Source organism: Chanodichthys erythropterus, chromosome 12 (genome assembly GCF_024489055.1).
Source record: "Chanodichthys erythropterus isolate Z2021 chromosome 12, ASM2448905v1, whole genome shotgun sequence".
Lineage (NCBI taxonomy): Eukaryota > Metazoa > Chordata > Actinopteri > Cypriniformes > Xenocyprididae > Chanodichthys > Chanodichthys erythropterus.
In genome coordinates, this window is record NC_090232.1 from 60669368 (window position 1) to 60685332 (window position 15965).

Consider the following 15965-nt stretch of genomic DNA (forward strand, 5'->3'; position numbering starts at 1 on the left):
GAGTTGAGATTGGAAGTGTGGGTTCCACAAGTACCCTGTAAATAAAGGCACACAAAGTCTGGTTACTGACAAATCTGTTCTTCTCAAGAAAATGTGGAATGTGTTTCCCAAAATTATTGTGAGCTAAGTTGATCCTAAAGAACATTGGTGACAATGGTCTTCACGATCAACTTGGGCTCATGATGCTTTTGGGAAATGCAGTTAGTATGGACTTTGCCTTGATCCCAAAAGCTTTCACAGGACCTTTACAAAGTCCATTACAGTGATGCTTGAAAAGGCTACAAAAGCTTTGCTAAAGACCTGGGTGTTCATGAATCCACTGTAAGATACCATGTCTGCAAATGTATAAAATTCTGGACTGTTGCTACTTTCGCTAATAGAGGGCATCCTGCAATGATCACTCTAAGAACACAACAGACAATCCTGAGAGGTGAAAGAGAACCTAAGGATAACAGCAAAAGACCTCCATCCACTGTCAGAAAATCACTGAACATTGATAATATTTTTTTTGTATGTAAGTAAATAATGTTTAATTATGTTCTCAATTTTTCAGTTTTTTAAACATTTCGAAAATTACAGATAAACTATGCTAATAGTCTAATTGCTTCATGTTTTAGCATAGGCTTTTTACTTATACTTATGGCATATTGAATTGCTATGTTATGTATATATAAATGTATTATGTGTATGTATAAATGGTAAGTATAAATAAGTATAAATATCCCTCTCTCTTTGTGTGTGTGTGCGCACGTTTTTGTGACCTTGAGGAATTTGTATAATGGCATGGGAGAGGGTGTCTTATGAGGACATTACCCAATGTCCCCATTTTTCAAAAGGCTTATAAATCATACAGAGTGAGGTTTTATTTATTTATTTATTTAATTTTTTTGAGAAAGTTAAAAATGTACACAGTTTTCTGTGATGGGTAGGTTTAAGGGTATTAGTATTGTAGGGGGATAGAAAATACGTTTTTTACAGTATAAAAACCATTACGCCTATGGAATGTCCCCACAATTCACAAAAATTGTGTGTGTGTGTGTGTGTGTGTGTGTGTGTGTGTGTGTGTGTGTGTGTGTGTGTGTGTGTGTGTGTGTGTGTTTCCCACGGGAGGTGCCAGACGGCCAGTAATTTGGTTGTCTTGGCTCGTCTGGAGTAACACCTGCCCCCTCTCTGGGGAAACGGCCTTTCAGCCAAGAGGGAGAACAAGGAGCAAACACACATAGAGCAAAACCCACACTCCACTGCCTAACGTGACTGACCACTCTTCATCCACTGAATTTACATATCTTGACACATTTATCTTTAATCGTATTATCTTTAATCTTATTAAATTTAATAAATAAATTTTGTTTTATTAGCTATTCGTCATTTGTGATTAAAGAATCAACATGTTTTGATTGCTAATTTATTTTAAAAAGATAAACGAATACACAACAAAATATGAAAATCAAAACAGGCTACCTTAAAAAAAAAAAAAAAAAAAAAAACGGCTGTCACAGCGACTTTACTACAAAATATGTGCATATAGCAATAAAGGGCACGACCCTGAAAAGTTAAGAAAGATCTTTGGATAGCAGATATGTTTTCACTAAAAAATAACTTACTATAACGAAATGTAACTAAGGCCTATTGTATAATTTTAGTGTGGTGATGAATATAAACATCTCAGATATCAGCACGTGAACACACGTGAAAGAAAATGTGACTTGCGATGTAATTTTTGGTCATACAATGATATGCCAGTCTGTTATCTAGTCATAGGCCTACAATTCAATCAAGATTAGTGGACCATGATTTAAATACCAGTTATTCAAAAAAGATTTCGTTGTAATAAATTCGTTGTTCTATGCATGACAAACTCATAAGGAAAAACAGCAGATTTATCTAATTGCATCACAAAATGTATAGATATATCAAATAAATAAACACTAAATGTGCAAGTTGATGCTTAACATTTTTCTCATCGTTACTGAATAACAAAGTCTAACACACGGTAACTTTTCTTTTAACTAGCCTACATAGCCTACAACCAACGTACATTATTCTAAACAACAATCTTTCAAAATAAATAAATAAATGAATTAATTAAAATGACGTGAATCATATGAAAACATATTCAACAAGTATAATAAATAACAAATAAATATTTAAATACGAGTGGTTATGGTCACGATATCATAATTCAAGTGGCACTTATGCGTAATTTCCTCCTGATTGAACAACTACTACATCTACACAGCAGCTATTAGGGGAGAGGGGTTGTTTTTTCCTCACTATTATACAGAGTGATGCGACCGGGCCGGGTTATCCCTGTACTTTTTTCGAGCTAGAAAAAAATTCTCTACATTGGAGTGTCCATATAATAACATAAGTTATTCAATTTGTTCTAAGTCCAGATCTCGACCTTATTGCATCATTTATTCTGTGTAGCCTATAGCTTAAAGCAGGGACCACAGTCTTAAATGGTTCACGACTCTTTGAGCAATCACCATTTTTTTTTTCAAAATTATTTTTCAAATTATTTTCGCTCTAATCTATAATATCTAATTAAATTCATTAATACCTGTCTAATGAACACTTGGGTGGTAGCCATCTTACGTGGTTTCTAACTCTTCCAATTGCACTTGTAATGTTGGTAGCGCAGAAAGCCAAAATGTCAGACCACAAACTGCGAAATTAGGATACTGTGTTGTTTGCCGAAAATAACCCCCCCTCCTTTGGAGTACGTTAGGCAACTCATCATAAATATGGACCTTCTGCTAAACATCCAATACATGATTTAGATATGAAATGTAACAAATAGCTAGTCTCAGAATTTCAATCTTGGACAGCTTTTTGTCAGGGGGCAGGGTAGGTAACAGCTTCCTCAGTTCGGCAAAGGCAACATTGAAGGCTTCAACCCGGATTCTCTCGCGAGTGGCATGGGCTGAACGGTATTTGGCTGTGGCGCGTCTACGCCTCCTCTTTTCCTCCCTGCTGAGGGTTTGCGGGGCCAGAGACTTCGTCTTGCCCTCTCCCTCCATGGGCTCATCCGTGATGCAGCCAACCTTTATATCGTTCAGCATAGTTTCAGCGTCTGACTGGCTCCACGGCAGATCTGAATCAGTTTGTTCGGGACTCAGCATCATTTTCAGTTTCAAACAGGTTCACCGTGCTTTAGTCCTGAAACACAAATACTTCGTGCTTACTTACAATTAAGTCAATAAAACAACAAACGAATTTTATTTTTCCATAGTTTTTTTCTCTCTCAAGATTCTTTATCTGCCGTTTCTTTGTTTCTATGTTTATCTTCCCCACCATTTTTTCTCTTCTTCGCACACATAAACAATAACATTTTCATAACAGCTCTCACAAAAAATGAATGGTCGTGACACTGTATTTGTAGAAGGTGCATAGCAAATATTGTGGTAGGCCTACATTTAAAACATTGTATACTACTAAAGCTATTGGGAGAAATGCGCGTTTCAAATGTAAGCGTCTGACATTTGATTAAAATCTTTTTAAAAGAGGCCAACACCATTACATTATTGTTAAAATATAACTGTTTTTGCATGTCTAATAACACACACAAATGGACCTCGCAAATGCACAACTTTTTTCGTTGTCTATTTAAATATGTTTTCTGAACCTTCCTATATAAGACTACAATATTAAATGCAAATATGATCATTTTGGAAATTAAACAATTAAAGTCATCCATCTGTCACACTATAATGCTTGGCGCGTGCTGCCTGACAGGACAAAATGGAACCAGAATAATAAATGGTTCAAAAGGTTAACATCTGTTGTGGGAACTTTGCTTTTAGATCAGCAAAAATTCTTGCTCACAATTGATAAAGGACAGTCACGTTGTAAAAGTTATATTTACAACATCTACATGTTTTATTTATTTAAATGAATCATTTTAAATGTTTGTTAAGTTTTGAAAAAAAAAAGTGTAATGTGAAAAGGCAATGAAAAACTTTAATGACTGGTGTGTGAACTATATTTATACAGAGTAACTCTAAATCTCATAACTTAAAAGAAAAGGTGTAAAGTAAAAGTTGTGAATTGTTAATGCATTTACGCGGAACAGTTTTCAAAATAACTGTAGCCTTACTCAAAAGTCTAAACATTTTACTAACACGAATACTGAAATTACCGATTAACATCCTTATAATCTATAATAAATGTTACCTCACTATACCTCTGAGAGAATACAAGTAGAAAAAAACATATAATACGACAGTTATAAATGAATAAATGAACAAACCGTGTTATGCACTAGACAGCTCCAGAAAGAAGAACCTTGTCCTTTATAAGCTGTCCAACTCTTTGCTCTATCCTCGTGTCTTTATGTAAGTTATTGCATTGAGCATCTTCCCGCCGTGTTATATTATATTTCTTCATCTACTTCGTGATCCTCCGATAACAAATTGATATCTGTTTCTGTCAAAATTGTGATGCTGAGTAATTCTGCCTTTCACTATTTTTCGTTTGTAAAAATAATGGATGATGCCTTCGATCTTGAGATAAAAATATGGGGGTGATGCATCGTGACCCCAGACTCTAGACAATAGAGATTGCTCTGTCGATAAGATTGTAGAAAAAAGTAGTGAAATGTTGTCAGTCTTCTTGAGCGGCACTGCGATTATTTGAGAATCAACTGGCGATAAAACAGCCCATTAATCGAAAACCATCTCCGTTAAATCCTTCTCTTTCGCTAGAGCTCCGTCGCCTGATCAGGCTATAACGGATCAGGGTATGAGAGAATATTTCTAGTAAAAGCTGTTCAGAATGACAGAGGGCTGGAATATATTTGTGGGGTGGTGTTGTCTAACACCGCCCCTTCGCATCATACTTTCTTCTCTTGCCCCTCTCCTCCCCCTTTTTTTTTATATATATATATATATATATATATATATATATATATTCAAAATTGCTTTATTGGCATGACTGTAAATAATACAATATTGCCAAATCATATACATAAAACAAAAATAAAACCATCTGTATAATAGAAGAAAATATTATTAAATATTATAACACTATCAAATATTACAACATAACAAACTTAAATTAAGTGTTTTTAACATGTCTGAACATTTGATACCAGTGTTTTAACATACACACACACACACACGAGGGTCACTGTGGTGGACGGTAGGGAAACACACTGAGGTCAGACGGTCAGACACACACACACACACACACACACATTCACCTGCTGTCTCTCAGGCTGTGGCACGTCCACACGTATCTCGCAGCCAGTGCTGCTATCTGTATATACATAGCGTAGTGTAGTGCAGGGTATGCGCGGGTATACGGCGTATACCCACTTCTTTTATCCGTCGTCACTGCTTATAGACCATTTCAAGGAAGTAAACAAAAACAAACGCGCTGCAATGCTACTGCGCATGTCTGGTCCTTAAGCATTTCCGGTGGCGCCATTTTTAAATCACAAAGCTGTCAAAACAAAATGACTAGCGCAAATTTTTTTTTTGATATTAAGATATTTACAAAAACTAAAAATAGATGATAACGTGGAATTACCGGACCCTTTAAATCAAACACTGAGGCGACAACTTTTCACTCAGAACGTTAAACGTTTACCTGAAGTAACTTATCCAGACGTATCATCTAGTTGAGACAGAGTGCGTCACGAAAGAAGCAGTAAAGGCATATCGTAGTTTGGATGCTTACAATTACTTCCTTAGCGGAAAAGTTGGAAAATTTGTTCAATGTGGACGATTTTTTTTTTTGTGTGTTTGGTGAAGTCGGGGCAAGTCAAACGTTGTCGAAAACATACTCTGCGTGGTTCGTTGCTAAGGTGACCGGGGAGGTTATTAGTGGCATTGCACTTGCATGGCCGGGTAAGTTTGTACGTCTATGCAAACAAGACCCAGATAGCAAAAATCATCTGGCCCAGACACTTCTTAAGTTCTGGCCCAGTTCCGTAAAACGGACCTGGGCCGGTGTCTTTTGGCACAACGGGCCAATACCGGCACGGATCCGTTTTTCCTCATCTGGACCAGCACTGGGCCAGCTCCGGACCAGATGTGGATTCCTTTATGCCAATTTGGGCCAAATGTGGGCCAGATCTGGTCCAGCTCTGTTCTGGATCTGGTCCAGAACCGTGCCAGATCAGGGCCAGCTCATTTTGTATACAGTCCCCCCCCCCCCTCTAAATAGTATACATATCTTGAATTTCAAGAATCTTCTCATATACATGATTAAGTATTTTATTGTCTGATATTTTTTCTGTTAAGTTTTAACATGAAATACTTAGGCAATACAAAGTTTAAAGTACTGATTTAGATTTATAGACAATTAATGTACTGAACACTTTTTTTTACACTAAAATACGACCTTATAATCTATTGTTAACAACTACTTTACAGTAAACATACATTCAAAATACAATTGGACAGAGTCAATTTGACATAATCAATGGCTTTATCTTTTAATCCATCTTCTATTTATTTGGCATATTAAAACAAATACACAAAACAATGCAAAACAGGGAATCTTTTTCTTTAGATCATTTTTGCACAAGTACTCAAAGTTTATACAAAACACTTAAGTGTCTCTACTTGCCATTAAAGTGTTAGTTCACCCCAAAATAAAACAATGTCATTATTTACTCACCTTCATTTTGTTCTACAACTGTAAGACTTTCATTCATCTTCGGGACACAAATGAAGATCTTTCTGATGAAATACGAGAGCTTTCTGTTCCTGTTGACAGTTATGCAACTACCACTCTGAAGCTTAAAGGGATACTCCACCGTTTTTTCATATTAAACTATGTTATTCCCTTAACTAAGACGAGTTGATACATACCTCTCTCGTCTCAGTGCGTGCACTAAATCGCTCTGTCTTGCGGCGAAACTTTGTTAGCGCTTAGCCCAGTTCATTCAATAGGGGCCAAGCAGAGAAGCTACCAAACACCTCCACGTTTTCCCTATTTAAATACAGCTACTCAAGTAGTGTAACTCAGCCTAGGACGGTGACACAAAACAAAACTTTACGCTTTTCTAAGCATGTAAAATGGATAACTATATTGTATGGCGGAATACCATAGCAAGTGCTCGGGAGCACTTTGACTTGGCGCAGTAATATCTTCACTCGTGAAAAGTCCTCTCACCGGCCCCCGCTCCCTCTCCTGTAAAAGTCACGTTGGTTCTATTGACGGAAATGAGAGAGAGGAGGAGAGGGAGCGGGGGCCGGTGAGACAGTTGTGGTAAAGGGAAGCTATAAGGTTCATTCTTGTGTTATACAGCACGCTTGAGCATCAGCAAGAGGTTTGTTCATCATATAAAGTGATCGTTTAATCCAAATTCAAGACAATTTGGATTAAACCACTCAATTTATATGGATTAGTTTGGCGATCTCTTTATGAACTTTGTAGTTGAAGTTCATAGAAGTGTAGAAGAGGTAGTTGTGTAGCTGTCAACAGAGAGACAGAAATCTTTCCAATTTCATCAAAACGATTTTCATTTGCGTTTCAAAGATGAAAGAAAGTCTTAAGAGTTTGGAACAAAATGAGATGAGTAATTAATGACAGAATTTTCATTTTTGGGTGAAATATCCCTTTAAAGGATTAGTTCACTTTCAATGAAAATTACCCCAAGCTTTACTCACGCTCAAGCCATTCTAGGTGTATATGACTTTCTGATGAACACAATCGGAGATATATTAAAGTATTAAGCTTGAGGGTGAGTAAAGCTTGGGGTAATTTTCATTTGAAAATGAATTAATCATTTAAGTCACAGTTACATCATATTCACTAAGCTTAAAGGGATCATTCACCCAAAAATGAAAATTTGCCATTAATTTACTATCAGTAAAGAAGATTTTTCGCTGAAAATGTGGTCCTTGGTGATTTGTATAATATAAAAGTATAATATAAAAGTCAATGGCTACAGTCAGTTTGAAACGAAAAACATATACAGGCAAGACAAAAAGAATACATGTGGCTCCGGATGATTCATAAGACCTCAATGTAACGTCAGCATCAGTCACAGGTATTAACTTTGTTTGGTCTGTAATATGTTTTTATAACTCTCAAAGTGACAGTAGCCATTGACTTGCATTATAAGAATCACCAAGGACCACGCTAAAAATCTTTTGTGTAAACTGAAGAAAAAATGTCACCTACATCATGGATGGCTTGAGGGTGAGAAAATTTGCAGCAATTTTTCATTTTCCGGTGAACTATCCTTTAAAACATTGATACATGAACAGGTAAACAATCTCACGACTTTTCCTAATGTATATTTTAAGAAGAAAAAAATAGAAGAAATGGGGGAAAAAAGCATACAAAAAATAATTTCATATAATGAACGATAAACATATCAAGAAGCAATCAGGACAGGTCGGAAAACCATGGTATTACAAACCACTTCATGTGTGCCGTTTAATTCCCATGAGGCATCTGCAGAAAAAAAAAGAAGAAAGCTGTTAGATATTCATGTAAATGTCCCAGTAAATCAAGAATCTGACAGTTGTGAGGCTCGTCTTTATGAGCCTCTACTATTGCTGTGTGTAGTCAATTCTGACTCCACAATTGGTGGAGATGTAAGCCTCATTCAGACTGTCAGTCCAAATCCGATTTTTGCGCAAATCCGATATAAATGTGATCATAAAGTGTGAACCACAAAACAAATTACATGAAATTACATGTGATTTTTACTAATCTGCTTTGAGCTACATTCATATGTGGTTTGAAATCATATTCAAATGTAATTTCTGGAAATCAGTTTCAGTTTGACCAATCTGATCAGATTTTTCATGGTTTATGTCAATTTCTCATGCCATGATCAGATTCCAATCGGATACACCAATAATTGTATTTAGACTGACAGTGTGAACATAGCCTTTGACACATCAGACAGGCTGTGTACTTTGTCTTTCAATTTCCCCTTCTCAATCTATGTTAAAGCACACCAAAGAAATCTAGTGCTATTGGTCTTATCACTCTGCTTTGGCTGAAATTTGACACTTATTTACGTCACACAAATGAACACCAACTTTAAACAACTGCTGCAAATTAAACGATTAGTCCACTTTCACGTAAAATTTTCCTGATAATTTACTTACCCCCACGTCATCCAAGATGTTCATGTCTTTCTTTCTTCAGTTGAAAAGAAATGAAGGTTTTTGATGAAAACATTCCAGGATTTTTCTCCATATAGTGGACTTCAATGGAGCCCAAATGGTTGAAGGTCATAATTACAGTTTCAGTGCAGCTTCAAAGGGCTTTAAATGATACCAGACGAGGAATAAGGGTCTTATCTAGAGAAACCATCGATCATTTTCGAAAAAAAAAAAAAACAACAACAACTGTATATGCTTTATAAACACAAATGATCATCTTGTACGTGCTTCCGCTTTCCTTATTCTTTAAAAAGCTTACGCTGTATGTCCTACACCTTCCCTATTCTATTTACGGAACGAACGCAGCGCCAATTCTGTTTTTTTCTGTAAGTTGAATAGGGAAGGCGTAGGACATACAGTCTGTTTGGAGGCCATTGAAGTCCACTATAAGGAGAATAATCCTGGAATGTTTTCATCAAAAACCTTAATTTATTTTTGACTGAAGAAAGAAAGACATGAACATCTTGGATGACATGGGGGTAAGTAAATTATCATGAAATTTTGATTTTAAAGTGAACTAATCCTTTAAAATTACCAGAATAAAAAAAATTCACTCATGTATGTATAATTTTGATAAAAGTCTGTTCTCCTATACACATTTTTCACCGTTGTATCCAAGTAAAAAATCTGTAAATTTCTCCTTATGCTTTTCTCATGTACAATTTGAACTAAATATGAAGTGTCTTCAAAAAATTTATATAATGCTTTTCGTATAATGTTTTCTAAAAAGATAAGACAAGACCAGTCCACAGAAAATAATCTCTAAATGTAGAGATAATACTGTACAGTATTATATAAATAAATACTGCAACTGGGCTTGGCATACACTAACATGTGACAATACAAACTCAACTGCCCCTTTTTTCTTTATTAAGTCAGCTACTATTGCTTATTGTAATGGTATGGTGATGAAACACAACCCGCCACTATGCTGGTTCTATCTGAAATTTACCTCAGTTAAGGCCTCTTTGGCTTTGGCACGTTCCTTCTGGCCACCGCCACGGTCAAAGGCAAGAATCTGCTGCACTGGTAGAGGACTGATTATTCCTTACAGCTCCTGTTGAGAAAAAAAAAATATATATATGTGCAGTAAACATCTCCAACCTCCAGACCTCCTGATAACCTCCTGAATCCTGATTGAAATCTCATCTGTAATGTAGATCAGTTAAAGGATAAACAGGTATATAAAGAATTTAAATAATAATTTAAATTTAGCAGAATCATTTAATATGCTGATTTGGTGCTCATGCAAAATTTCTAATTATTATCAATGTTGAAAATGGTTGCGCTGCTTAACATTTTTGTGGAAATGGTGATACCTTTTTCAGGATTCTTTGATGATTAGAAAATGTTAATTAATTAAGTTAATTAATTGAATTAAGTTTATTACAAAATTTACTAAACAGAATTTTTTTGTTATAAATGTTGTCATTTAGGGTTGACTGTCACTTTTGATCGATTTAAAGTATCCTTGATGAAGTATTAATTTCTCTTTTTTAATCTTACCACAAATGTTTGAATGATATAATTGTTTCCACAAAATATAAAGCAACAACTGTTTTGGATACTGATAATAATCATAAATGTTTCTTGAGCATCAAATCATCATATCAGAATGATTTCTGAAGGATCATGTGACACTGAAGACTGGAGTAATGATGCTGAAAATTCAGCTTTGATCACAGGAATAAATTATATTTTACTATAGAATGCAGGTTAATAATATTTCACAATATTACTGTTTTTACTGTATGTTTGATTAAATAAATGCAGCCTTGGTTAGGAGAAGAGACTATATCATTAGTTAGCATTAGTTGACATGAACTAAGAATGAAACACTTCTACATCATTTATTATAATAAATGATGTATTATAATTATAATCATTGTTAATGTTAATTTCAACATTTACAAATACATTAAATTCTATATGTGTTAACATTAGTTAATGCACTGTGAAGTAACATGAACAATGGACAACTGTATTTTATTAGCTAACGTTAATAAAGATTAACAAATAACTATATAATGTTAATGGTTAGTTCATGTTATAAACTAAGAAATGAACCCTTGTTGTAAAGTACGGGTCTGCGGTAGGCCTTAGCTAGCTTAAGTTAACACTAGCTTATCACTAGCATTACCACCCAGTTAAAACTTTAAAAGTGAAAATTAAAGCAGTTAAAATTCGTCAGTTATATAATTATAATCCTCTGGATCGTCTGCGTGTTAGCGTGCCCTCTGCTAACATAAGAGTTAACTATAACATTACGATTCAATACCGATCTAATAAGCAATAAAAAGTCCAAACCTTAAGTTTAAACTTTAAGCCAACGAGTACACAATATAATTAATAAGAAATTAATTCATTAATAGAACAGTTTGACTTACTTTGGTGATGTTTTTGAAGTAGGATACCGACCGAGCACCACTGCGGTCAAGTGGGCCGCGCGTCGAAAATACATGGTCAAGCCAGCCGCACTTTTTTTAGGTCGCTCGTCTATTCCTGCACTTACGGTATGGGTGCTGGAAACGGTCTAAATGCATTTAAAGACGGCAGTTTCCTTTATACTCTTGCAGTTAACCGTAAAAAGGACAAGAACGTAAAGAGACATCAGATAAGTTATATATTGCTTTTTTTCCCCATCTTATTATGTCTCTATATGTGCTATACATCATATGTTAATGTTAATATTAATGGTAATTATTATGAATCATTTATTAATTAGATTTTTTTTTATTATTGATTTTAATGTTTTATAAATATTATACATTAATTATTATACATTATGCATATTAATTAATGCTAATAGTTTTATACATAATTTATTAATTTTATTACATTTTTTGTTGTAATGTTTAATATTCGTTTATTGTTCTACATTATTAATGTTAACATTTATCTTAATAGTAATGTTAATTAATATTGATCATTAATTTTACTATTAAATTAAATTTTTTGATTTTAGTGTTTTTATAGATACAATAATTATTTAAACATTATTTATGAATTTTAATGTTAATTATCATACATGCTTAATGTAAATTGTTTTATTTTTATATATAAAACATATATACATCAAAAATAAAAATTGTAAAAAGTATCTTCATAGGCTAGCTCATTCTGTCAACTGATATTTATTCAGGGTCACCCTGGCTATTACTGTACCAATTTTCATATCATTTTACTGTACAGTTTGCGAGAAAATTAAAGTCAAACTCACCCACAATATCCATTTTCAAACACTCATAAAAACTTTTTCTTTACATATTTGCTCATTCTGTCAACTGATATTTATTAAGTGCTCTGGCTATTACTGTACTCATTTTTGTATCATTTTACTGTACAGTATGGGAGAAAATTAAAGTCAAACTCACCTATAATATCAAAGTGCATTCAAGCACTTGCACTGTAGCCCATATTCAAACACTCATAAAAATCTTGTCTTTATAGGTTAGCTCATTCTGTCAACTGATATTTATTCCGGGTCACCCTGGCTATTACTGTACTCATTTTCATACCATTTTACTGTACAGTTTGGGAGAAAATTAAAGTCAAACTCACCTCCACTATCAAAGTGCATTTTAGCACTTGCACTGTGGCCCATTTTCAAACACTCATAAAAATCTTTTCTTTTATAGGTTAGCTCATTCTGTCAACTGATATTTTTTCAAGGTCACCCTGGCTATTACTGTACTCTTTTTCATATCATTTTACTGTACAGTTTGGGAGAAAATTAAAGTCAAACTCACCCATAATATCAAAGTGCATTCAAGCACTTGCACTGTAGCCCATTTTCAAACACTCATAAAAATCTTTTCTTTATAGGTTAGCTCATTCTGTCAACTGATATTTATTCAGGGTCACGCTGACTATTACTGTACTTATTTTCATATCATTTTACTTTACAGTTTGGGAGAAAATTAATGTTAAAATGAATTTTGATATTGTGGGTGAGTTTATCACTTCCACCGTGGTCCATTTTCAAACACTCATAAAAATCTTTTTTTTTATAGGTTAGCTCATTCTGTCAACTGATATTTATTCAGGGTCACCCTGGCTATTACTGTACTCTTTTTCATATAATTTTACTGTACAGTTTGGGAGAAAATTAAAGTCAAACTCACCCACAATATCAAAATGCATTTTAGCACTTGCACCTTGGTCCATTTTCAAACACTCATAAAAATCTTTTCTTTATAGATTAGCTCATTCTGTCAACTGATATTTATTCAGGGTCACCCTAGATATTACTGTGCTCATTTTCATATATTTTTACTGTACAGTTTAGGCGAAAATTAAAGTCAAACTCACCTATAATATCAAAGTGCATTCAAGCACTTGCACTGTGGCTCATTTTCAAACACTCATAAAAATCTTCCCTTTATAGGTTAGCTCATTCTGTCAACTGATATTTATTCAGGCTCACCCTGGCTATTACTGTACTTATTTTCATATAATTTTACTGTACAGTTTGGGAGAAAATTAAAGTCAAACTCACCTCCACTATCCACCTCCACTTGAATGCACTAAAAGTGCATTCAAGCCCTTGCACCGTGGCCCATTTTCCAACACTCATGAAAATCTTTCCTTTAAAGGTTTGCTCATTCTGTCAACTGATATTTATTAAGGGTTACTCTAGCTATTACTGTACTCATATTCGTATAATTTTACTGTACAGTTTGGGAGAAAATTAAAGTCAAACTCACCTATAATATCAAAGTGCATGCACTGCAGCCTATATTCAAACACTCATAAAAATATTTTCTTTATAGGTTAGCTAATTCCTTCAATTGATTGTTATTCAGGGTCACCCTAGATATTACTGTACTCATTGTTGTATCATTTTACTGTACAGTATGGGAGAAACTTAAAGGCAAACTCACCTCCAATATCAAAGTGCATTCTAGCACATAATGAAATGAAATGAAATGTGACTCTGGTAGTGAATTACATTGTGAAGCATGCCATTTCCTGTTGCCAGCAGGTGGCGCTATGACTAACTAAATATTGTCATATAGATGTCTTTAGGCCAGGACTCTTATCACACATGTGAAGTTTGGGGCAGATCGGACATTGTATGCCTGAGTTACAGCAGAGTTACACACTAATAGGTTTGCTCATTCTGGCATATCATTTTACTGTAGAGTTTGGGAGAAAATTAAAGGCAAACTCACCTTCAAACATCAAAAGTCATTCTAGCACTTACATCATGTCTTATTTTCAAACACTCATAAAAATCTTTTCTTGATAGGTTTGCTCATTCTGTCAACTGATATTTATTCAGGGTCAACCTGACTATTACTGTACTTATTGTCATATATTTTTACTGTACAGTTTGGGAGAAAACTAAAGGTGAATTTACCCTAAATATCAAAGTGCCAACGTATCCCATCAGATGGTTGATGTGCCAATTCATCAAGGGAGTCGCCCATGAGCTGAAGGCTATTCTGCAATCACACAGGGCCCCAAACCCATCTTGGAGATGTCTGTCATGACCACTTTCCTTCTGCAAACAGAGCCCAGCATTATCCTGTTCTAATAAAAATGGGACGATTTCAAGGGGACCAAGAACACAGTGGTGGCGAACTCTAAGAAGGTGCAGGCCTGTGTGCCACTCACGAGGTGGAACACGTCTTTCAACCAGTGCTGTAGTGGTTGCAAATAGCCTTGCCGCTTCTGAAATCTATTGAGGGGAAGAATAGACCCCAACTTGAAAAAGGCTGCCATGCTCCCGATTTTCTGTTCTGTTGCAAAAAAGAGAGGGCCGCGTCTACACACTTCATAAAGTTATGCGGAGCTCTAGAGAGTATGAATTGAAGGAATTTAGGAATTCGTATACCACTCCCTCAAAGGCAAATCTCAAGAATGGCCTTTTGTGGGGGGCTTTCTAGATATGAAAGTCAGAGTCTTTCAGATTGACCAATATAAATTAATCTCATGAGGATCCGGTTCAGACGTCACAGATCAAGAATGGGCCTGTTATTCTGTTATTTCTGATATCCAGCTCGACAGCATGGGGATGGCCTGCCATGCCCGGAGTTGAGTGGCGAATTATTAAAGTGCTACTGGCTGTGTTTCGCACTGAAGCAAGTAAGAGGCACCTGTCACAGCATTGAGAGGAGGGGAATGCTATTTTCATGAGAATGCCAAAATTTTGCTTGATGTGTTACAGGCTGCATCTCATGCTGGAGTGGGAGAGCGGCACCTGTTATAGCATTGAGAGGAGGAGGAATGTTCTTTTCAATGACATTTGTCTTTTTGATGAACACAATCAGAGTTATATTAAAGGGTTAGTTCACCCAAAAATCACATTTGTTTCATGTCAAATTATGATATTTATGCAAAATCCAAGAGGTTTTTTCATCCTCCATTGAAAGCAACAAAGTTGCAACAGTCAAGGTCCAGAGTAGTAGTAATCTATTACTATTAAGTAGTAATAGCATCAATAAAATTGTCAACATGACTACAGTGTCACATGTCTGCTGTGTTGTGTTTCTTAGTTTGAACAGTCTGTTAATTATGTAATTAGTTTCCTCCAGTGTTCATTTACTCCCTTATTAGTTCCTTTGTTTGACTTCACCACCAGTCCCACTCCAGTGCCAGAGGCCAGCCAACCACCACCAACGATGAACGATGTGACGGAGATGCTGTTTGAGCCCACCGCAGACAGTGGAGACCGGCCACCATGAGAGACAAGCCCATACCAATGATAAGGACAGAGTGTTTTGTAGCTCAGACCACCTACAGAGTCTTACCAGGTGTCCAAGCTGGCAACACCATTCATCACTGAGTTAGTGATTGTGGAGTTTGAGGGCTGGGAAAAAAAAC

General features: G+C 35.3%; 1 protein-coding gene and 1 long non-coding RNA gene across 2 annotated transcripts; both read right to left on the reverse strand.

The window, feature by feature from the left end:
* Positions 1-2759: 2759 nt before the first annotated feature.
* LOC137033152 (helix-loop-helix protein 2-like) lies at positions 2760-3128 on the reverse strand. Its single transcript, XM_067405302.1, has one exon. It carries the CDS (start codon positions 3126-3128, stop codon positions 2760-2762), a length of 369 nt encoding a protein of 122 aa, XP_067261403.1.
* A 4094-nt stretch (positions 3129-7222) lies between these two features.
* On the reverse strand, positions 7223-11645 carry LOC137032985 (uncharacterized). Its single transcript, XR_010896779.1, has 3 exons — positions 11525-11645; positions 10090-10194; positions 7223-8415 (listed from the first exon to the last, which is right to left on the reverse strand). It is a non-coding gene; the product is annotated as an uncharacterized lncRNA (long non-coding RNA).
* Between the last annotated feature and the right edge of the window lie 4320 nt (positions 11646-15965).